Consider the following 23588-nt stretch of genomic DNA (forward strand, 5'->3'; position numbering starts at 1 on the left):
CCCCCCCCTAAGGCTGAGAAGTCACAAGCTCATGACATCTCAAGGTATGGTTTTAAAAAAAAAAGTCAAAATGGCAGCTCCTGTGCAATAGGTTTGTTATTTTTTTCCCACATTGTGTATCATATGTGCCCAATGCAGAGCTTCAAACATGGCTGTGGCCATCTTGACTTTTTTGACTACATAAAATAAACCTGCCAAGTTCTCATGGCCAGCATTTTCTGTTATATACCCTGCTAGCACAGAGGTTAGAATGCAGTATTGCAGGCAAACTCTGCCCACAGCCTGGAGTTTGATCCTGACTGGGCTCAAGGTTGACTCAGCCTTCCATCCTTCCGAGGTTGGAAAAATCAGGACCCAGATTGTTGGGGGCAATATGTTGGCATTGTAAACCATCCAGAGAGTGCTGTGGAGTGGTATATAAGTCTAAGTGCTATAGATATATACCACTCTTCTGCAACTCTGTCTCAAGGAGTCACATGACGAGAACTCCTACAGTAATTGTCACATGCCTGTGCCAAACCAGCTGGAGATGACTCACTTGTGTATTCTCTAGCACGCCAAACAAGGCAGGCAGGAGTATCCAGCCCAGGTGCCAGCCTGCTTCTGTGCTCCTAAGAAAACTGGCAAACATCCTCTCTACCTCTTGTCCCATTGAGGTGGAAGAAATCAGAATTTTCCAGGGTTAATTTTTCTAGAAAGAATGACTCTACCTCTCCCCCTCCCCCTTAAGTAAAGGAACCATCTCTCCCAGCTAAACTGGGATATTTGGCAAGTGTGGGTTTATATACATTGGGGATATAACACTTATTGGTATTATATGGAGTACTAGATATCATGCAGTTCAATATGTAAAATATGTGTAGTTGGTTCCTGCCTGGTAACAGTGATTTGTTAGCTTTTGGTTTAGCACAATGTATGCATAAAGTGTCGAGGTGGCGCAGTGGTTAGAATGCAGTACTGCAGGCTACTTCAGCTGTTCAAATCTCACCGACTCATGGTTGACTCAGCCTTCCATCCTTCCAAAGTTGGTAAAATGAGGACCCAGATTGTTGGGGGCAATATGCTGATTCTGTAAAACCACTTAGAAGGGGCTGTAAAAGCACTATGAAGCGGTATATAAGCCTAAGTGCTATTACTATTGCTATAACACTTCAATAAATTAATTGTCCTTTAATTATTAATTTAATAATTTAATAAAATAACAATCTTGTGATTTCAATAAACAACTGCTACATCAGCTCAGTTCCACAGTAACATGCCAGTATTGCCCTGGTTCCCTCTTCTCAAAGTCAGTGTCTAAGCTGTAGCAGAATAATGTAACACACATAAAATTGAGATGGGATATCTAACCGGAGGTAGCCTTAGCAGATATACATGCATGCAGTTCAATTACAGAATCTGGTAACCGATTAGGCCTTTTACTTGAATCACAAAATCTCTGCATAAAAATAGTCATTCAACAACCTAGAAAAGCACCAGTGCAACAATAGTATGCCGAAGTATTTGCACTTATTTTAAAGGCAATTGATGGCTGACAGAGCTGTCTTCCTTCAAAACCCTCATCATACAACTGTAAGAATAAACTCTGGGTATCCCAAAGAAATGAAGTGTGTCTTTTCTCCCGAGCATGCATCCCTTTGTGTGCATCGACATGTCATCACAAAGAATTGATGTTAACTCTTCAGATGGCAATGAAAGCAAATATAATATATTCATAAGAAAAGCACATTTGTTGTCAGTGCAGTATTCATATTATGATCAAGAGAAAAAGCATCCCAGCTTTTTTATGCTGCAAGGCAAAACTGTAATAGAAGCAAAGAGACTGCAGAAAACCATTTCTAGAAGGATTTTTGCTTACGCTCAACAGAGGAGGGAAAGGTTTGCCAATGCCTTTGAGTATCATTGCAAAAGGATGAAGCCCAATTTTCAGCCACTTCTGCCTTTCACAGGCGATGGGATTACAGCTGCCAGAATTCTGAACCAGCTTGGCTGACTGTAATGTAGCCTACAGTCTCTCAAATATTAATCAGATATTGATCAGATATTAATTTTATACAGACTAATTCTGCAGGTTGAGTTTTTCTTGTTGACATGTGTTATATATCATGAAAGTGAGGACTGAATACTTCATTGTGGATTGACTTCTTGTCACAATGCAATCCTTTCCAGCCATCGTAGCATTGACATGTGAATTCTTGGGCCATCTTGATTTGATCTTTCACTGACATCTGGCCAATCAGAATAAAGCCAGGGGCGACGTGATGCTTCTTAATAGTGAAGCTGGCAGAACTGAGATGCAGGAAGGCTTCTGGGTGATTCTCCTGCCGCACGCAGCGGCCATTCTTTGAGCAGAGTATTTCACTACAAAGCTTAGTACTACTGGTCACATTCATAATGTATGGGCCAAGGACTGTGTCCACATACTCCTTCACTTCAAGGCAAGCTTCCTGTAAGGTACAAATAAACAGGCCCAGAAAAAAATGAGTTTTAAAAAATTGTCTGCAATGATCATATTACTTCAGAACACATTTCCCACAAGAGTTCCATCCATTATTGACTATTTTCCCTTAACTTGATAATATGTTTCCTTGATGACCATGACAACACATATCTAATTCTATATAAAAGACAAGGCAGAGTGGAGTGGGGGGGGGGCACAGTTAAACATGTCATTAGCCTAGTCATTGCCACAAACAATTTAAGTCCAGCCCCACTTGAATTCCGTTGACCCTTATCTGGCACCAATTTAATATTGAACTTGTTGACTAGATTTTTGTGTATATATTTGAATAAACCTTCTGTGTTGCCATTTTATGTATGGTCCTGATCCTTTGCATCTGACATTCTAGTCATCATCAGTGTGGTTGACATGTTGATATAAAAGGACAAACATTACACAGGGTTTGTTTATTTAAAGGATTTATATGGCCATTATCTCAGGATAATCCTAGATACAACAATCCATTAAAAGTAGGCTAAAAATACAAGTACCCTTCCTCCCAGGCACCAGACTAAACTTCCTCCCAGTTCAATTCCCATCTTTGCTTAATGCTTAGGGAAAGATCAGATCTTTACAACCTCTGAGAGGCTAAAACAACAGAACTCTTTAGATCTCAGGTGGGAGATACCTTTGAAGATGACTTAGAGGTGAAATGGGGCAACTGGACTTTTCTCAAGGATTTTTTTATATAATTATGATGATCTTGAGGCTGTTGTATTAACTATTAGTAAGGCCCTGGACTCAATTTCAAATGCTATTAGGTTCCCAAAAAACCAAGAAACACACACTGAGATTCTTCTAAGCAGTTTCCTTCATTGTCCTTCACCTATAGACAGAAATTTTGCCAAACTAAAGCAGACTACTTGCACCATTTAACATATTCTCAGAACTTCTGGGAGGAGCTGCCTTAACTCTCTTTCCACACAAACTATCTCAGCTGTCTTTTACTCCTCTGGAATACACTCCCTCCTGGGAATCCAGACTACATCCCACCACAAATGCTATTGTGACTTGTCTTAATTTAATTGGTTTACATGAATGGCAAACATGGTTATTATGGAATTAAGTTGTGCCAACCTGATTCAGGTACATCTGCAAATGGTACATCAGTTGAAGCCAGGAAAAACACTACCTGGTCACAGTTCCACTTGTCACTCAATTAGGAGCTGTATGGATCTAAATTGTGCACCAGCCCATTCAAAGACAGGACAACCTCTTTAGAAACAATTACAGGGGTCAATATTATCAGACAGCCCTGATGTTTACAGGCATAGAATAACTCCATTTTCTTGGGCTTTAATCTCAGCTTCTTTCTGCCCATCCAAACCCTAACAGCCTCCAGACAGCAGCTCAAATATAATTTATAGCATCTCCAATACAGCCTGATGTGACAATGTACAGCTGGGTGTCATTATAATTTTGATGACATCTCATCCAAACCAACATATGAACTTTTCCAGTGGCTTCATATATGTGTGTGTGTGTGTGTATGTGTGTATGTATATGTTGAATTATGTTTGTGTATGGAGAGGGAGTTAAAGTGATTGATCCCAGAAGCATCTCTCCCTAAAGTAGACAAGGGCCTGATCATTCTTTGGTTCCCCCAATGATTATCCTGCTCAAGTAACCACAAATCAGAAGGATACCTTAGTTGATCGTATCAAATGCTGCTGAGAAGTCCAGCAGTACATATTTGTTCATCAAAGTCCTGACAAAGGTCCTCTAGTGAAATAACCACACCATTTTTATCCTGTAACTGAATATATTATACATCCATAATGTATGGACTGAAAAAAAATGTTGGAAAGGCCTTCACCCAAATGATATATCTTACTAAAAACTGAACCTCTGTAATTCTCCTACCTAGCATCACATGGCCCTCTGACCAGCTCTGACTTCTTTGCCACACTCACCTGAGATATACTGAAATTTGTACTACCCCACAAGATAACTCCAGCAGCACCTTGAGAAGCACTCTCACCAATGGTGTAAACCAGGTCTTCCTACAAAACAAGGATATTAAGGGGTAATTTCAAACACATCATGTTTAAGATCTGAATTTTAGCACCCCTTCTCTGACACTATAGACACTATATAAAAGGACTGTATTGGCTCTACACTAACAGGACAACTTCTGTGTTATTGATGGAAAATTAAATATTATGGCATTTAGGCTTCAAGTCTACTCCCCACCCCCACCCCAAGAGATGGGAGGAAAGAGAAAAATCTTCCATAAAAAATTTTCTTACCCCAAAACAAAAATAAAAATGCAATAAAAAGCCTCACTGATATGTCACATCTGACCTACATTAATTTTTGATCCTGTCTCATCTAAACATGAAACGCTGTTAAGTCCAAAATCAAGCATAAAACTGAACTGCCAAAAAGAAAGATGTTAATTTTTCACATTGATATGTTGGAAGTATTTACCAGGACAAGGGGGGAGGAAAAAGGCTTTTCAGTAAAAATTACAGCAACAGATATTTAATTGTGATGCCATATTGAGTCCAAAAACTTTTAAGGATATTTATTATATTATTATTTATTGGTTCGATTTATATGCCGCCCTTCTCTGGAGACTCAGGGCGGCTTACAATGCATTAAGCAATAGCCTTCATACTTTTGTATATACCTGCTTAGTAGGGCTTTCGGGCCCCCCTAAGCGGTGTTCTTTTTTATATTGATAAGGATATTCTATTAAAGTCCATGATTCTTATTTCCATGCAATGTTTTCTGGTGAATTCCCACTGGACAAGGCTTATCAAATCTTGCACTGGGCCAGACACGAAAATTGCTTACCTGTGTGAGGAAGTTATGAGTAAACTCATATACAATGGTAGTATAGGGTAAGACAGGGATGTCATTCTGTGTCCACTTCACAACTCTGAAGGCCTCCTGGATTCGATGACGAGCAAATTCAAGAGTTTTGTGAGTCAGTCTGAGAATTTGGGGGAGGTAAATGCTGGGATAGAGAGCCCGGCTTTGGTTCCAGAGCCAGTACAATTTGTTGTTCCTCTGTTTCTCAATCTCTGGACATTCTCCAGTATAATTGGCATCTTGGTACTGATTGTTATAGCAATTGGGGAAACCATAAAATCCCCAGAAGCCCTTCGGTCTCAGGGTTTCACTACGGGCCAATGTCTGCTCCATAAATGCCGAAGCAGATTGCTGAAATTCTAACTGGGCCACTTTGATCACTTTGTCAGCAGGCCAATCAGGATGCTGCTCCTTAACTAACTTTATGGATTTATATTGGTAGATTTTCATAGAAGCCCAGTTCCGAATCCATAAGGGACGCCAGTGTTCCCAGTCCACAACTGCCAGACCTCTGAAGCCAACATCCAAAATGGTATTATTAATGTCTTGTTCAATCTTCTGGAGATGAGCTTTTAGACTAGCATTTTGAGGAAGACCGCCATAGATGGCAACTCCATCCTTAGTGTAATAGGGATAGTATCCAAATTTATTACTATAGAAGAGAGTAATGTCTTTCCCTATAAATGAGTCATTTGGGTTGACGATTAGATCAAAAATTCTCAGGTCAAGGGATATTCTGTATTTTTCTTCACATATTTGAGTTGGTGCATTCCAGACCGAGATGAATGGGTGGCCCAATATTGCTGGGGATCCTTCAGTCATGTTATGGTTCCAAACCATTAGAAATACATTTAGTAAGCAGAACCACAAAGTCAAGTATTCCATGCGCATCTCCATTTTGCAACCTATTTTCCAGCTAAATGCTCAAGTCTTTTCTGCTTTTCAATGCCAGTGAATTGTGTAAAAGAATGATTGTAGTTCTTCCTGGTAAATGGAGAAAATAATTTCACCAACAAGAGGAGTAGGTAACTGTCAAAAGAAACAATATAGAATAAATCATAAATTCCTACCTATCCTTTTATTTTCTATCTACCCTTCAAGGTTCATCCGAGCAAAATCAAATGGCAGAGAAACAGAAGTCCTTCTGGGATCTTTAATGTTGTTGGGATTCAATGTTAATTTTTAATCTTTGTTTTTCCAATGTTCTTGGTTAACAGTTCAGGTACAGGTAGTCCTTGACTTACGACCAAAATTGAGCCCAAAATTTCTGTTGTGAGACATTTATTAAGTGAATTTTGCCCCATTTTATGACCTTTCTTGCCACAGTTAAGTGAATCTGTCTTCCCCATTGACTTTGCTTGTGAGAAAGTCACAAAAGAGATCACATGACCTTGGGACACAGCAACGGTCATAAATATGAGTCAGTTGCCAACATCTGAATTTTCATCAGACGACCAAGGTCATAATGGCCATAAGTTACATTTTTCAGTGCTGTTGTAATTTTGAACAGTCACTAAATGAACTGTTGTAAGTTGAGGCCAACCTGTACTGCTTACTATTCCTAAAATAATAAATAATATCCCTCTTTGCTTTTATGTTCTCTCGCAAAGAAAGCTTCATTAATGACTTTCTGGAGGCAGTCACTTCTCATCTTGTGAAAAGTGCACCAATAGGAAAAGGTCATAACAGGGGGCGTCAGTTGAAAGAAATGGTTAAATCAGCTGAATATATATCGAAAGCTATCTCCTATGGAGAAAATAGGAAACAGCTGAAATAGAAGTGCAGGACAGGGGAAGGATTAGATTATTTCAATTACTGTTTTGTTACAGCATGATTTATAATTGGCTGGGAACTATTAGTGTTGTGGTACAAAATAACTGGAGGGCATCAAATTGGAGAAGATGCAGCAAATGTTCCAAGAATATATCTGGCACACCTTGGCAAATCTTACAATATCTTCTTAAATATATTTCTATTTCCATACTGGGAGAGGAGAATTGGTTCAAATTATCTCCTAAGTTTGTGACCCAACTCAAATTTGAATAAATTACACCCTCTTTCATAATTCAATCTCTTAAAGCCATTTTGCTAAATCAGCAGAACCAATATCCAAAATATTAGATGAGATGGAATATCAAGCTGAATCCAGTTACAAGAATTGCATAAAATAGATCTCAGCTGCTGCCTTTTAATTACCCCAAATTTCCACATCTCCTTACAAACTTCTACCACTAAAATTTTGCCAAACCAAAATCTTTACACAACCCTTAGCTAAGCCTGATGTTCCTAAGTGATCAATTAATCAGACCTACAATTTCTCAATTCCCTATTGTTCCTTAGGCTTAGTAGTCACAATTTAGTTATGCAGTAACTTTAAAAGTGCTATAAATTTGATTCTGCCAGCATATGTAAGTTCAAGAAGGAAGAGATTTGCCCTTAGAAATGCATACATACTAACCTAAAGATAACACTGCTATGAACAAACATAGGACATTAGGCAGTGGCTGGCATTAGGAGATACTGTGATTAATAGAGAAACAGGTAGGCAAACAGTAAATCTGGCTGGATTTGCAAGTGGCCAAAGGCAACACAGCCACCTTGGTTTCAGATATTATCCCTATAATGCAACACTTCTGTCTGAATTGTAAGAAGGTATGAAAGAACAGCATTTCACATTAGGATTCGGAGAGCAAATCAGAACAAAGCTATTCTGAAAGACATTTAGCCATTTATTTTAATAGAACAAAAGAGTCAAAATTATTCCTGCAGAATAGCCAATTTTTAAAAAATCAGTACTGTGATTCTTCTTTAAACTTTGGCACAAATATAGAGAACCAGTTCAGTCTAGTGGTTAAGGCACCAGGCTAGAAACCAGAAGACTGTGAGTTCTAGTCCTACCTAGCCATGAAAACTAGCTGGATGACCTTGGGCTAGTTACTCTTTCTCAGCCAAACTCACCTCTCAGAGTTGCTGTTGCATGGAACATGGGAAGAGAAAGGTGTGTCTGATATGTTTGCCACTTGAGATGTTTATAAAAATGAAAGTGGGATATGGGGAAATCTATTGTATAGCAATTTCCAACTCTGGACATTTCCCTTTCCACCCCTCTATTCAGAAAGTATGTTGCCAAGGGAGAATCTGACACAGGAAAACTAGAGCCATTTGAGAATTAAAATGTCAGAACAAAGAATAGGGAAATGAGTTGCTTAAGTGTTCTCAGCATCTGATCTTTCAGCACAAAAAGATCCAACCATTAAATCCAATCACCATCCATAAAAAAATTAAGAATATGAATTAACTGGCCATTTTGTTTTACACATTTCAGTTTCATTTACATTTAAGGAGCAAAGTCTTTATCCTACAAATGTTGTAGGACTACAGTTTCCATAATTCAAAATGGGCTGATCAGAGTTGGAATTCAACAGCTTCTGTGAGCAACAAACTTTCCTAATTTAATCCACTTTTTCTCCTTCGGCGCTTGCAAGCTGTTCACATATTTAAATAATATTTAAACTCTTTGGCCCATATTAACAATCTTGCAGGATTTCCCAATTTATAGGAAACCATTGGATTATTTTCCTGCGAGCCACATAATGAACAACTGTATTTGCATCTTATTCGAATGGAAGAAGTGCTCATCAGGATATATCCATGGAGGCAAAATGATTCAGGATGTGTTGGTTTTAAATTTTCAATCTCACTAAACATGAAATAAAACACTTTGGAGCACAGCGGCAAAATCACCTAGAACCTCATGTACCTTTAATCAGTCCTTTTCATAAAGACACCTATGGAGACTATTAATTCTTTTGACCTGGATCTCTGCAGACTGATGTAACCATCATTGCTGCGGCTATGTTTATATTATAATATACTGCAGGGGTAAAATCCAGCAGGTTCTGACAGGTTCTGGAGAACCAGTAGCGGAAATTTTAAGCAGTTCAGAGAACCAGCAAAAACCACCTCTGGCTGGTCCCAGAGTAGGGTGGGAATGGAGATTTTGCATTATCCTTCTCAGGGCCGGATTTTCCTATAGGCTAACTAGGCTTCAGCCTAGGGCCTCAAGATCAAGAGGGGCCTACATTCAAATTGTTGGCAAAATTAAAATTACACTTTCACTATAGGTGAAAAGGCCTCATAAGTGAAATAGCCTAGGGCCTCTTTTCATCTAAATCCAGCCCTGATCCTTCTCCCAGGAGTGGGGAGGGAATGGGGATTTTGCAGTATCCTTCTGCTGCCACACCACCAAGCCACACCACGCCCACCAAGCCATGCCCACAGAACCGGTAGTAAAAAAAGTTAGATTTCACCACTGATATACTGTATATTAACACCCACAATCTGAAAAACCCTAAATTATGTGCCAAGTCTCTTTTTTATATATCTTTAAACTATATACAGCATGACTGAAAAGTACCTGAGGCTTTATACAGCACAAGAGCTCCCTGCCTTACATGGGCTAAGAAATGCTATATTATTTAGATCTTATCTAAAGCTCTAAGTAAGTTACTAGCGAAGCTTAGCTCCTAACACGCGTTAATTACATCCTAGGCACTCAGGTTGGGCTCCTGTGGCCGTGGTTTGGGAACCCAAACATTTGTACCTCGGTTTAAAGATGGAATAGGGCGCGGGTGGGGTGGGCGCAATAAATTATCCCCCTCTCGAACTGCCTGGTGGAATCCCGAAATTCTTAGTAATCGGTCGGCCCCATCTAGAATAGCCTGCCAATTATTCGCCACTATTGCAAAGCTGTCTTGGCTTTCCCTACCACGGGGCAGGGAGTAGGGGGGAGAGAGAGACTCCCAGGCGGAGGGAAGCAGGAGCTCACCTCCAGCCAGCAAATGCCTCGAGCGCACGCGAGCGACTCACCCGCCCCTCCAGCCGAGGAATGACGCGCGACCCTCCCGCTTGCCAAATTTATAAGGGCTAACAAGGGACGTCACTTCCAACACGAGTGGACGAGGCACGTGAATGCACGCTAGTCTGGCATCTCCATGAGGCTGGAAAAGGTTCCAGGTTAACCTAATCAGCTCTATATCGCGGTTTGTCGGAGAAGCAGGCCCGCGAGGTCGTTCGTGGCGTTTCAAAATCCCACGCCTGCTTAGGGCAGGGAAGGACGCGAGAGCGGGGGACGTGGATCCGCAGGCGCTGCTGCTGGCGGGTTCAGCCTTCCTGGCCCGCTCGGCGTATCGATTCGCTTTCCCTCCAGTGCGGAATCGATCTCGGCCCAGGCGGGAAGGATCCGCGTTCTGCATCAAGGGCAACTTTTCAGAAAGTTTATACAGTTGGGCAGCGAAAATCCGGCGTTGGGAAGGAACAACAAACAGCAAAAACCGGTCCCACGTACGGGATATCTGCACCGCCCGCTTCTGGCTGGGCAAAGGAAAGCGAGCTCGCGTTGCTCGGTAGAGGGCAGCACAAAGCTCTCGCCTCCTCCTTTCCCCGCATCCTGAGAAAAACAGCTGGCCAAGCACTTCGGGAGGGGGGGAGGCGGACAGTGGGGCGATGGCGGGGAAGAAATCTCCCTCTCTTTAGAAGTCTGGTTTCTATTACGCTCGACCCCCCCACACCCCTTGCTTTGGCGGAGAGGAGGGGGCAGGAGAGATTCTGTGCAAGGAAACAATTACGTTCCCCGGCTTCTGGAGACAGACTGGTGTGTGTGTGTGTGGGGGGGGGATTAAGTACAGATGGGGAGGCTGAGTTTAACCTTTTCTTCTCTGGAATAGAGGCAGCCTTAGGAAGACGTTTGGCGGACTGAGGGAATGTTCCCGATTGTCCCGCCCCGTGGCTTGATGGGCCTGTTGCTTTTTAAAACTTGATCATAATTTATTAACAGGTTTTTTAGAAAGAAATAGAAAAACTATAAAGAGCGGAAAAGGGGAAAGCCATCATTATTATGTGTCACATTTTAAACAAATGTCAAACAGATGTCTAAATCGATCTTGGGGCATAATAATTGTCTTAACATTACAAAATAGCATAAAATTTGTACCGCAGAACTTTATTTCCTGAATCATTTTTGAATAATAGATAAAATTGCCTCCCTCAAACGGATGCCCATTTCTTGAATCCAGTCACTATTAGGACTATTATAACTTGCAATTTGTCAAAATAATAAATGGTTCCAATGGTCTTTTGGGAAAACTACCCTTGGTAGTTGGATTTTATAGCACCGAAAGAAGCAGGGGAGGGTGGAAATTCAAAGGCATACAAGTTTCAATATTTTACTTCTTCAAAAACATAGCAATAGACAGAATTGTGACAGTGATTGTGCTGCACTTGAAATTACAAGTTGGTTAGTACAACATGCTATCCCGTATAAAGTGCTTAATTTGGGTTAATTTAGCATGAAATGCTAAACATGGTTGGCCTCATTTGTTGAGGGTTACAACAATCAGCTGCTTAAAAATAATTGTGCGGAATGTGGCTCTAGCCACCATGTTATCCTCAAGTGACAAATCCCACTTAGATTTGGCTGCTGTTTTGTTTGGGATGGTGATCCTGTGTTGCTTTTAAGAGCACATTACAAGCCAAAGTTCAAGAGAAATCACAACTTGCACATCACTTTGTGAATCTGCATTGAAAAAGAGACAGATTAGCTCTTCCATTTCTTGTGCGGCTGGGTTAGAAATGGGGGAAAAAAGGTAGTTGAAGCGACATGAGGTCAAGATTTGAAAAATGATTTTTGTTGGCCCTATTTTTAACAACAGAGTTAAATTTCAATAATGCGGAGGAAATTCAGGTCCTGAATCTCCATCCTGAAGATGGACCTTTCAGGAGAGATGATTTAAGCACAATCCAATCTACTTCCTTTTGAAAAAGAAGCTGGTTGCCTTCAGAATAAAAGTAACTCTACTTCCGCTGGGGTACCTTTTGGGCCTTTTAAGAAGGGTGTTTTCCAAGGTTAGATCTATTGCATAATCAATCATCATCTATCTGGCTACCCCTCAAGTTACAAAAGTCATCCAGCCTAGGATTGTAGGAGTTGTAATCCAACACACCTAGAGGGCACCAAGTTGGGGAAGGCTCTTAAGTCTTGCTAATGAGAAACCGAAGCTGAGAAGCAGGCAAAGGGGAACAGCTGATTCAAGCCAGCTAGCTAGCATTCACTTGGATCAACTATACTATGCACAGCTGCCCTTAATTACCACAATTACTGCTGTTACAAATGGGATTCTTTTCTGTCCAGCTCTCCAAAAGCACACCAGATTAAATTTGCAATATGCTACCCTAGCTGGAATGTTAGGTAGCCAAGTACAAGCTGCTCAGTTCAGTATCATGATTCTGGTTCTAAAGATACCAGTTTTAAAGATTCTAGCATTTTCCCCCAAAAGAGATGCCTGTGAATCTTGCCCCTTAAATCTCCTGAATGGCTTCTTCTCTGCCTTTGTGAGCTGCCAAATAAGAAGAAATCAGTTGATGAAGGTTTTCCCAGCCGGTATTTGCCTGCAGAAAGAAAGCACCTACCATCTCCAGATCCAACTGTCCTATCATTATTTTTAAATTATTTCTAACCCAGGAATAATATTTTGATCTATGTTCTATATAGAGAGACAAGAGAATTTGCAAAAGCTTTATTAGATTATTTTCCTTGGGAAGAAATATGACTGAAAATTCAATAGAAACTTTGTAATAGAATGCCTGAGACTGTATATGTGGGTTTTTTTTTTCCAGAAATGGCAACTATAAAATGATTTCAACTCCCAGAATTCTCCAAGCAACATACTGTCTACACATTTTAAAGTGTAAAAAAGTTTTAAAAAAACATTGCTATTCTGGGGGTGGCACAGTGATTAGAATGCAATATTTCAGGCAAACTCTGTCCACAGCCATGAGTTTGATCCTGACTGGCTCAAGGTTGACTCAGCCCTCCATCCTTCTGAGGTCGCTAAAATGAGGACCCAGATTGTTGGGGGAGATATGCTGACTCTGTAACCACTCAGAGAGGTCTGTAAAGCACTATGGAATGTTATATAGACCTAAGTGCTATTGCTTTTCTAAGACTGAAGTCTCCGTTCTCTTCCAGGAGCCTTTGGGTCTTCATCAGTGGTGGGTTTCAAAAATTTTTACTACCAGTTCTGTGGGTGTGGCTTTGTGGAAGTGGCATGGCTTTGTGGGAGTGGCTTGGTAGGCGTGGCAGGGGAAGGATACTGTAAAATCTCCATTCCTACCCCACTCCAGGGGAAGGATACTGTAAAATCACCATTCCCTCCCGATCAGCTGGGACCTGGGAGGCAGAGAATAGATGGGGGTGAGGCTAGTCAGAATTTTTACTACTGATTCTCCGAACTACTCAAAATTTCCGCTACGGTTCTCCAGAACTGATCAGAACCCGCTAAAACCCATCACTGATCTTCATACCCTGGCCCTGCCTCCTACTCTAGGGTAACTTCCTGGAGGTGCTCCACTTGGCATCTACCCCAACGTCTGTGTGGGTTCTCCCCCTGCATTGCCTTTTCTGAGGATTCAAAGGGTAAAAATACAAAAAGAGAAATATTCCCAGTGGCAAATATTCTTGGCCACATGGCATGGAGACAAATGACTAGATTATTCTGCTCCTCCTTCTTTGGCAGATACACCACTTTTACCAGAGATAAACAAAATCAAACTTTATTTAAAGAGATCAAATATAAATGTCATTAACTTTAAAAGTCAGATTGGAAAAGATCAGTTCTCAATGATGCAGTTGGCAACTTAAAAGGAAATTAAAAGGGGAAATACAGTATTCCTGGAAGATTACTGGTCTGCTTACATATGTCATATTTTCCTATAGTTGGAAGATGTTGCAATTTAATATTTGAGACCATAAAAAGATTATAAATAAAAATGTGGATAATCATGGTCAGGCTGAAAGATGTATAAGAACTGAATTGAACGCAACTCACTATTTTATTCAGAGAAATAAAAGACAATTTAGACAGCACCACATAAAAAAAGCTGGTACTAATTCCTGGTTTGACTGGTAAAACTATTTCTATCAAAGTAGCTATTTTTAAAGCAAAAATTCTCCTGGTTAATTTATGCAGACTTCCTCTAGATTTGGGAGAAGATTTCACTTTAACCAGATGCTTCTGAGGAGATGATAAACCCTACTGTTATCCAGCCCCAATTCACGCCCTGCTCCCTTAAAGCTGCCCTATTTTTTAAAAACAACAACAATGGACACTTTTCTACACTACCAGCAGAGGGCTCTGAATATGATCCAGATGGAATGGGGAATATGGATTGAGTGACCCAGCATATCTGGCAAGCATTCAGAATGTCGTTGTGATAGTAGGAACAGAAAGAGGGTTGAATGTTGAGCTAGTACTGGAGAGATTCCCTGGGTGACTTTGGGCCCCTTGTTTCTCTCCCCCAGCCTACTTTGCAGGGTTGTACTGGGGATAAATAGGAAAGAGGAAAAACCATATACAGTGCATAAAGGAAAGCAACACATACATCCCATATATTATTTTTAAAAACATGTGTGGTTTTTTTACACACTAAAGGCAACAGAGCAATACCTGACCTGTTCCAAGAAATAGGCAACAAGGGGATGATGAATTGGCCATGGCTAGGATAAGGTATTTGCATAAGTGAAGTAGTATTTCAGTTAAACAGATTACATTAGATAATTACGATTGCTTCCAATGCAGTTTCCCCCCTTTTTTGCATATTAAAAATTGTAATTTGATGGCAGTTTTGGAAGGAATCAAGATTGTTTTGGGAGAATGGGGGAGGACAAAAGAAATCCAAGGCAGCATTATGCACCTTTAATGCCATAATTAAAGCACCCCAACTTGAGCCCATAGATCTGCTCTCCTTCTGGCCATTTTATAATAACCTTTCCATAAATGTGGATGGGAGGAAAGGGTTTAAAGACGCTCTCCCAAAAGGATGGCATCTTGGCATTTTTCCGAGTTTTCTGAATTCTCCCTTTAAATGTTGGCAGGTGGGTGTAGCCCACTCCTGGAACTCGAGCGAGTTTGGGCAAATGCTTTAGCTGAATATCTTATTGTAAGCCCTTGCCTCTCCCATTGTTTCTTTTTGCTTGCTATTTAAGAACTAGCTACAGGATATTAAATGACCTCTCCCTTCCCAGTCCACCAAAACAGGCTCCCAGGAGAGTTATGCTTTAGTAACCAAAGGCTCCAAATCCTTCCCAGCAGGGGACTGTAAGTATCAGAGGTGTACTCTTTTATTACTAGGTCAATATTTAAAGTCCTTAGATTTTAGGGTTCCTGCCAGACTGAAGATAAAAAGGGCCCGGTTAGATTTACTCTTTTGTTGGTTGGCTGGGACTTCAAATAATCCAAATCAATGTTATTTTCAAACTTGGCAAATGTAGCATGTGGGGACTTCAAATTCTTAAAGTTGCCATGTTTGAAACACTGATATAAATTATACTGCATCTGTGGTTCATTGGATAAACCACAATTCCTTAATCCATGCATCACCCTAAACTATGACTTTCCAACTCACAGAGGCTCCCCTAACCATGAAGTTTGAACCCAACCTTTGGGTGTGTATTCTACACTTGGGATAATCATTTTCTTCCAAAGTAGCTCACACCATTTTGTTTAAGAGAATACTGATCTATTTGCAGCCAATTTATCCAAATTATAGAAGCCTCTAACACACTCGCATGTAGGATTGCAAATAATGCAACTACACAGTTTTATGTTAAGCAGTTGCTACTATCAAGCGAAATAGCTCTTGTCTGGAATCTCTTATTTAACCACTGATGGACCTCCATGGTTTGATTAATTCTCATTACAAACCATCATGTGTCCTGGCATTCCACAATGCTACTGGAGTTGAGCTGTAAAGGCATAGATGTCCACTCGGTGGCAGCAAACAGATTAAAAAAACATTAACTCTGCTGCCCTCTACTTGTTTAATTGTTCAGTTGCTTCTGACTCCTTGTGATCCAATGGACATCAGTTTCCTTAGGATTGAATGCTAGGGATGACTTCTTTGAGTTCTGGAAATTTTGCAGTCCAGATTTGGTAGTTCTAGAATTCAATAATGTGTATGTTATTGATTATATACACTGCTCAAAAAAATAAAGGGAACACAAGCAGAAGACATCCGAGATCTGAATGAATGAAATAGCCTTATTAAATACTTTGTTCGTTACATACAGTAGTTTTGTGTTCCCTTTAGTTGTTTGAGCAGTGTATAAACTACTGTATGTAACGAACAAAGTATTTAATAAGGCTATTTCATTCATTCAGATCTCAAATGTCTTCTGCTTGTGTTCCCTTTATTTTTTTGAGCAGTATATATATTTTTGTTGCATCTACTACCCATCACATAGTGACTCTCAGTGGTAATAGCAGGAGAAAAGAAGAAACACTGATTCTGTTATTTTTCAGTAGTGCATATATCATACAGGTAAACCTTGACTTACAACAGTTTGTTTAGTGGCTTTGAAGCTACATCGGCATTGAAAAAAGTGATTTATTACCATTTTCTACAATTATTGTTGCAGCATCCCTGTGGCCATGTGATCAAAGTACAGCCACTTGGCAACCGACTCATATTTATGACAGTTGCAGTGTCCTGGAGTTACATGATCATTTTTTGTGACTTTTTGACAAGCAAAGCCAAATGGGCAAGTCCGCTTCGCTTAACAACCGTGTTACTAACTTTAACAGCTGCAGTGATTCACTTAACAACTGTGGCAAGAAAAGTCATAAAGTGAGGCAAAACTCAACAAATGTTTCACTTAGCATCAAAAATGTTGGTCTCCATTGTGGTTGTAGGCCTACCCATATTATATTCTCTCTAAGCATGGGCAGGACTAAAATAAAACATAGATCCACGATGAAATGTAAAACTGCAAATAGCATGGAAGAAGAGATCATGTTATTACTTAACATCTTGTGCCATTTTTTTTTTCCCTAGATGGTTTTATAGGGTTGGGGCAGAAGGCCAGTTTCTGGTCCTGGAAAATTGAATTGGCCTTGGACTGTAAGCGTTGGGGATTTGCTTGCAGTTGGACGATGCTATGTAGCTGGATGATTCCTAGGAATGATTTAAATAGCGGGTATTTCAGAAGAGTCGAGGGTCACACAGATTTCAGTCAGTCTCCTGAGATGACACGGCTTATGGTAGTGATGTGAAAGAAAGGAAACTTTAGAAGAGAATTGATGTGGCTTTCTGCCAAGTCAGAGACGCACACAAATGTTATTCCAGGCACTAGACAAATTGATAGCATTGTTCTCTGTCTGTTGCAAAAGCTCCTGATGTTGAAATAAGAGACACGGTATCCATTAGGCCATGAATGCAGGCACTAATTTCTGGGGTTATTAGGATTAGCCACCCATGGCCCCTTTTTCCATGCTAGAATCACAGCCCTGAGAGACTTAGACAATGATAGGCTGGCAGATATGTGACTGTATTAACATGATAAAAGGAAATGGAAGTAGAGGAGGAATTTCAATCCCTTTCCTTCCCTCTCCCTCCCCGGAAAAAAAAACTATTAAAGCCCCCCATTCTTCTTTGTGGGGCCTCTGGAAGCATGGGCTTAAAAGCAGACAATGCCATTTCTCACCATCTTGAAGTGGGAAACTTGCAAAATGAAATGTGAAGTCCTGAAAAAGGCCTATGACATACACACACACACCCAAAGCAATAAAGGCTCTTTCAGATCCATCTCAACCACACATGAGACGCTTTTCCATCCCCTTTGCCACTCTCATCTCTTTAAAAAAGAAGTGAAGTGAGGCTCTTGGCTACAAAAGCTTGCCCACCTCTAAACCTCCCCCTGATTATGAAGTCTATGGCTGAAGAGAAGAGAGAGGGAGGGAGAGAAAGAGAGAGCGGGGGGGGGGGGATACAAGCATATCCATTTAGTTTTCTGATTGTGCTCACTACATATTATTTTGTTTCCCGTGGTTGGGACAAGGAGAACGAATAAGGCAAAGACATTGTATACCATGCCTTGGTTATCAGCCTAACTTTATTATCAAATCTAACCCAATCTGTCTTCAGGGAAGTTAACAATTAGGTGCCTTTGCAGAATGCAGGAAAAGAGAGCAAATGCAACTCCGATATCTCCAGTACCATGAAATGAAAAGGTAGCAGCGTGAGGCCATCAAGGAAGGACAGAAACAAGGACAAAGCAAGCCTTAGGAAAAGAAACTCTGAGAGGGAACAAAGATCTGCTACAGGGCCTATCTTCCGATTGTCTACTTGTCCTTTAGACATGCCTTTTAGAAGGCAAGGGGAATAGCCTTGGAGGACAGGAGGAAGAGCTGCTACCAAGATAATGATCAAATAAGAGGGGTTTGATCCTAGACCAAGAAAAGACCGCAGGCAAGCCCATTCCTAGTTCACATGAAGAAGCACATTCAGACTTGCAAACCTCTGTTACTGCTGTTACAATAAAGGTAGTCCTGGCTATATGGTATTTGCTTCTTTGTCTGGAGTGCCACATTGGGCTGACATGCCTCAACTGGTTGCCCATTTTTAAAGACCCCTCTACTCAGAGCTATTTCATTTCTGTGGTATACATTTTACACAGTGGTGAAATTCAAATTTTTTTACTACTGGTTTTGGTGGGCGTGGTGTGGCTTGGTGGGCGTGGCTTGGTGGGCATGGCAGAGGAAGGATACTGCAAAATCTCCATTCCCACCCCACTCTGGGACCAGCCAGAGGTGTTATTTGCCGGTTCTCCGAACTACTCAAAATTTCTGCTACCGTTTCTCCGAACTACTCAAAATTTCCACTACCGGTTCTCCAGAACCTGCTGGATTTCACCTGTTTTTACAGCAGAAAGGCAAAGACAGTGATAGACTCAGCTCGGAGCCATTGCACATCTCATGCTCTCTCTCTCTCCCTCTCTCCCTCTCCCCCTCTCCCCTCTCTCCCCTACAAGGTATTCTCCTACTGTTTCCGTCATAGAAGCCATTAATTTCATCCCCTTCCTCCCTCAGTTTCTAACACTCTCCTTCCTTACTGTGTCCTGCACCTTCTGCATACCTGGCCTTCATTCTTCTAGTAGCAGGGAAATAGTCAAGGCTCCCAGAAGGTGACCTGCCCAATTTCTACCCCCAGGCCTGATTTCAGGGTAATGATCACTTGTGAGAGAAGGTTTTGCAACTCACGTTCTTCCTCGTGGATTAAGCCAGCGAGTGTACTTTCTTCGACCGACCACTCTTCCTCACAATTACTTCTTTGGGGCTCTTTCTTGTAGCTACAGAAAATTTGATCTCCCTAACATAAACATCTTGTAGCTCACCCAGCCATCTTTGGCATCTTAGTTGGGAAAGCCCAAAATTGCTTTACACTTTGTTCCCTTCTGTCTGCATACAGGCTGGAGTACTTATCTTGAATATCAGCAAGGAATAGAGTTGGGCAGAAAATAAGGTTTCTGGCCTCTTTCAAATGGAGGGACTCGGAACTATTTATATGACTCAGGGTTTGCTTTCTGCCAGATCCAGCAGGCACTAAGATTAGTGAATTCCTGATTGTTTGCTGAACAATATCAAGGCAATGTACAGCCTTCTGCCCCTTTACTGGCAGTCCACAGAGCCCCGTCCATTTTCTTCTGCAGACTGGCTCAGCAAAAGGCAACAACCTTTTTTCCCTATTCCCTGCAGCTGGAAAATTGGGATCAGGAGCAGAATTCCTGAACAAAGCAAAAGTGATGACACCCCCCCCCCCTTGGCCTTGTGTTCCAGGAACCCATACACTTTGTCTCCAAAAGTGTGCAGCACAAATTGCCTGTCCTTGTAAGTAGTGGAAGTCTTTGTCTCTGTATATATTTAAATGTCACAAAGAAATGACATTTCTTTAATATTTGAAAGCTGGATTGCCTGGAAGCATCATTTAAGATTTTTAAAACATCTTTTTACAGACCTGTCTTTGTCACATTACATTGGCCCATCCCACCTGGTCAGTAGGTAGGTATACTGCAGACTCTGTTCCTTAAAGAACTCCAGCTGATGGGATTCAGGAAGAGAGCCTTCTCTGCCAAATATTGCAGAATATTCTCCCCCACCCCCAAGTTGAGACAAGCCCCCCCTCTCCTGGAATTCCTAATACAGTAGGAGTTAAAACATGGCTCTGCGGCCTTGTGAGGGGAGCCAGAGGAGCACACAGCTGTGGGCTGGTTGGTGCCCTGAGATTCTCTCTTCAGCTTTTAAACTAATTTTTAACAGTTTAATCATCCTTCTTCCTCCTTTTAAATTTTTATATGATGTTTCTATATTTTAATATTTTATTGTACACTACCTCTCTGAGGGAGATGGGTGGTTCATAAATAAACAAATAATAAATAACTTTCAGTGCCAGTGCTATAACTGTTTTATCCGTCAACAGTGCAAAAATAGACACCTAGGATACTCCTTATTGAGAGAGGTTGTCATTGTAAGTGTAATGGGGACTCACTGGAGAAGAGCCTAATGCTGGGAAAGATTGAGGGCAAAAGAAGAATGGGATGATAGAGAATGAGGTGGCTGGATGGAGTCACTGAAGCAGTAGCCGTGAACTTAAATGGACTCAGAGGATGGTAGAGGACAGGAAGGCCTGGAGGAACATTGTCCATGGGGTCGCGATGGGTGGGACGTGACTTCGCAACTAACAACAACGAGGATATCAATTTATCCCTTTCCATTGATAGATATTATAAATGCTGCTGAATGGGATGTTCCTTTCTTCCTTCTCTGTCACATTAGAACTGGTGTAGATATGTAGCTTAAACGTACTGCTGCACCAAAAAGAATAAAATAATACAAAGCTAATGTTTTAAAATCTATCGAATATAGGTCCTCTTGACATTGTTGTTATGATTAAGGCTTTATTCCTATCTACCTGTGTGAACTGCCATATTTCACGTGGTGCATAGCTTTCTTCCCAGCAGCTCAAGGTTTACAAGTTGACATTTCCCAACTGTATCATATTACGCAAAGTCACTTATCAAACTTTATGCTGAGTAAGAATTGAAACCTGGTTCCCTCAAAGTCTTAGTTAGACCATGCTAACCATTACACCTCACCACCTTATATTTTGGCTTTGGTCAGTAGTCCTATCTGATTTTGTGCCCTCTATTCTAATGGATGGCTATACTCTTGGTTTTTCTCCCTCCGACTTTCTGAAACTTATTGGAGGCCTCTATTACAGGCAGTAACAGGGATTAAAAAAACAAAAACAATTTTTTTTTCTATGTTCTCCTACTGAGCAATGATTTCTCAATATTCCCTGTACAAAATTGGTCTGAGGTTGCAGTACATCTGCCTCAGGCAATCTACTATAATGTACTCCAGACACATTGAATTTCAGTACCCTAAGCCCATGCTGGAGAGATCTCTCCTGGAGAAAGCTGTAGATGGAACTGGTTTACACTGAGCCAAGTGGTTTACTTGGTTTTGGCTTTATGTGTTGTATGGATCCCACCAACTGTGAGATGTTCAGAAATCATGATTTGTCTAAAATGATCCGTCAACAATACAACTGCAGAAGACATAATTGTGACATCAGTAATAACACTCTCGGAAACCATGTTTTAAGTTTAAATTATCATGGGTTTGCATGAAATACGTTTGTGTTCTGTTAAACTGAGCATCTATTCTATGTTGTAGCTCTGGAATGCTGAATTGCCAAATTTGTGAAATAGATTTTAAGCTATAGTTAATATTCTTTACTCGCTTCATGTCCTTATTCTAACTCATGTTTAATGATTAAATACTAAAAGAGAATTTATGCTTAATTTCAAGAATCCAAAGATTAATCGTCTTAAACCAAGGCAAATGGTTGAACTACAGTGACAAAACAGATATAGAATCTGAGGGTATTCGGCATATTCCAGATCTCAAGGGAACCATGCAATCTATGTGATGAGATGGAATGAAATAATAAAAGATAGAAAATATGTTCTGATTTAGGGTCTTTACTACATATGAGTCTATGAGTCTTTTCTCAGGGGAATCATCCAGGCCTACTTTGGGGGATAATATGCACTCAGGAGAAAACTGATGTTGATGGGCCTTACCGTAACCTGCCTGCCATCTGATAGGCAATGTTGCAGAATACATCCTAGAGAAATCACTGCCTGAGGCTCACAGATGTTTTTGTTTTAAAGGAAATGAGACATTACTACCCATGTAAACATAACTACAATCTCTGTTGGTCTAGGCGGGAGATAATGGATTTGCTAGCTCTTTTGTGGCACCAGGGGGTGCCCTTCTACTAGAATGAGAAATACAAGGTCAACAATTACCAACTGCAATATGTCAATAGCCAATGAGTATCCTTATTAGGAATAGAATAGAATAGAATAGAATAGAATAGAATAGAATAGAATAGAATAGAATAGAATAGAATAGAATAGAATAAACAGAGTTGGAAGGGACCTTGGAGGTCTTCTAGTCCAGCAGGAAACCCTATACCATTTCAGACAGGTGGTTGTCTAATCTCTTCTTAAAAACTTCAAATGTTGGAGCACTCACAACTTCTGGAGGCAAGTTGTTCCACTTATTGTTCTGTCAGGAAATTTCTTCTTAGTTCTAAATTGCATCTCTCCTTGATTAGTTTCCATCCATTGATTCTTGGTCCTGCCTTTAGGTGTTTTACCCTCCAGTCCCCTAATCATCTTTGTTACTCTTCTCTACACTCTTTCTAGAGTCTTCAACATCTTTTTTATATCATGAGGACCAAAACAGGATACAGTATTCAAAGTGTGGTCTTACCAAGACATTACAAAGTGGTATTAACACTTCACGTGATCTTGACTCTATTCCTGTTAATGCAGCCTAGAACTCTGTTGGGTTTTTTGGCAGATACAGCACACTACTGATTAATATTTAAGTGATTGTCCACTAGGACTCCAAGATCCCTCTCACAGTTACTACTATTGAGCGAGGTACCACCTATATTGTACCTGTGCATTTGGTTTTCCTTGCCTAAATGTAGAACCTTACTTTTTTCACTACTGAATTTCATTTTGTTAGATACTGCTCAATGTTGAAATTTGTCAAAATCCTTCTGTATCTTAAGCCTATCTTCTGGAATGTTGGCTATTCCTGCTAGCTTAGTGTCATCTGCAAATTTGATGAGTTCTCCATCTATACCCTCATCCAAATCATTGATGAAGATGTTGAAGAGTACTGGGCCTAAAACAGAGCTTGGGGTACCCCACTGCATACTTCATTCCATGTAGATGCAGTTCCATTGAGTGCAGTTGGTCATCCAGTTACAAATCCATCTGATGGTGATGCTGTCTGAAGGAGGATTAAGAATTAAGGAGAATGGATCTACTACCAGAACTAAAAAGCAGGGGAGAAGC

The 23588-nt window shown here is 40.6% G+C and overlaps 1 protein-coding gene across 6 annotated transcripts; it reads right to left on the reverse strand.

Annotated features, from left to right (window-relative positions):
* Positions 1–1180: 1180 nt before the first annotated feature.
* Positions 1181–10958, reverse strand: HYAL1 (hyaluronidase 1). 6 transcript variants are annotated; one of them, XM_034440582.3, is made up of 4 exons: positions 10146–10958; positions 5300–6346; positions 4414–4503; positions 1181–2447 (listed from the first exon to the last, which is right to left on the reverse strand). In XM_034440582.3, the coding sequence occupies exons 2-4, from the start codon at positions 6212–6214 to the stop codon at positions 2097–2099; spliced, it is 1356 nt and encodes a 451-aa protein (XP_034296473.1). In that variant the 5' UTR covers positions 6215–6346; positions 10146–10958; the 3' UTR covers positions 1181–2096. The 6 variants fall into 6 exon arrangements, with proteins under 6 accessions (XP_034296473.1, XP_034296462.1, XP_087743820.1 ...); XM_034440571.3 differs by having other exon boundaries at positions 10187–10868; XM_087887694.1 differs by having other exon boundaries at positions 5300–6301; positions 10187–10702.
* Positions 10959–23588: the final 12630 nt, after the last annotated feature.

The sequence above is a fragment of the Pantherophis guttatus genome, chromosome 2 (assembly GCF_059756535.1).
Source record: "Pantherophis guttatus breed Tessera chromosome 2, ASM5975653v1, whole genome shotgun sequence".
NCBI lineage: Eukaryota > Metazoa > Chordata > Lepidosauria > Squamata > Colubridae > Pantherophis > Pantherophis guttatus.

Coding starts and splice junctions, on each gene's coding strand:
- HYAL1 (XM_034440582.3), bottom strand. CDS start 6,214: ATGGAGATGCGCATGGAATACTTGACTTTGTGGTTCTGCTTACTAAAT. Junction 4,504..5,299: donor CTCATAACTTCCTCACACAG/GTAAGCAATTTT, acceptor CTTGTTTTGTAG/GAAGACCTGGTTTACACCAT. Junction 2,448..4,413: donor CAAATTTCAGTATATCTCAG/GTGAGTGTGGCA, acceptor TGTACCTTACAG/GAAGCTTGCCTTGAAGTGAA.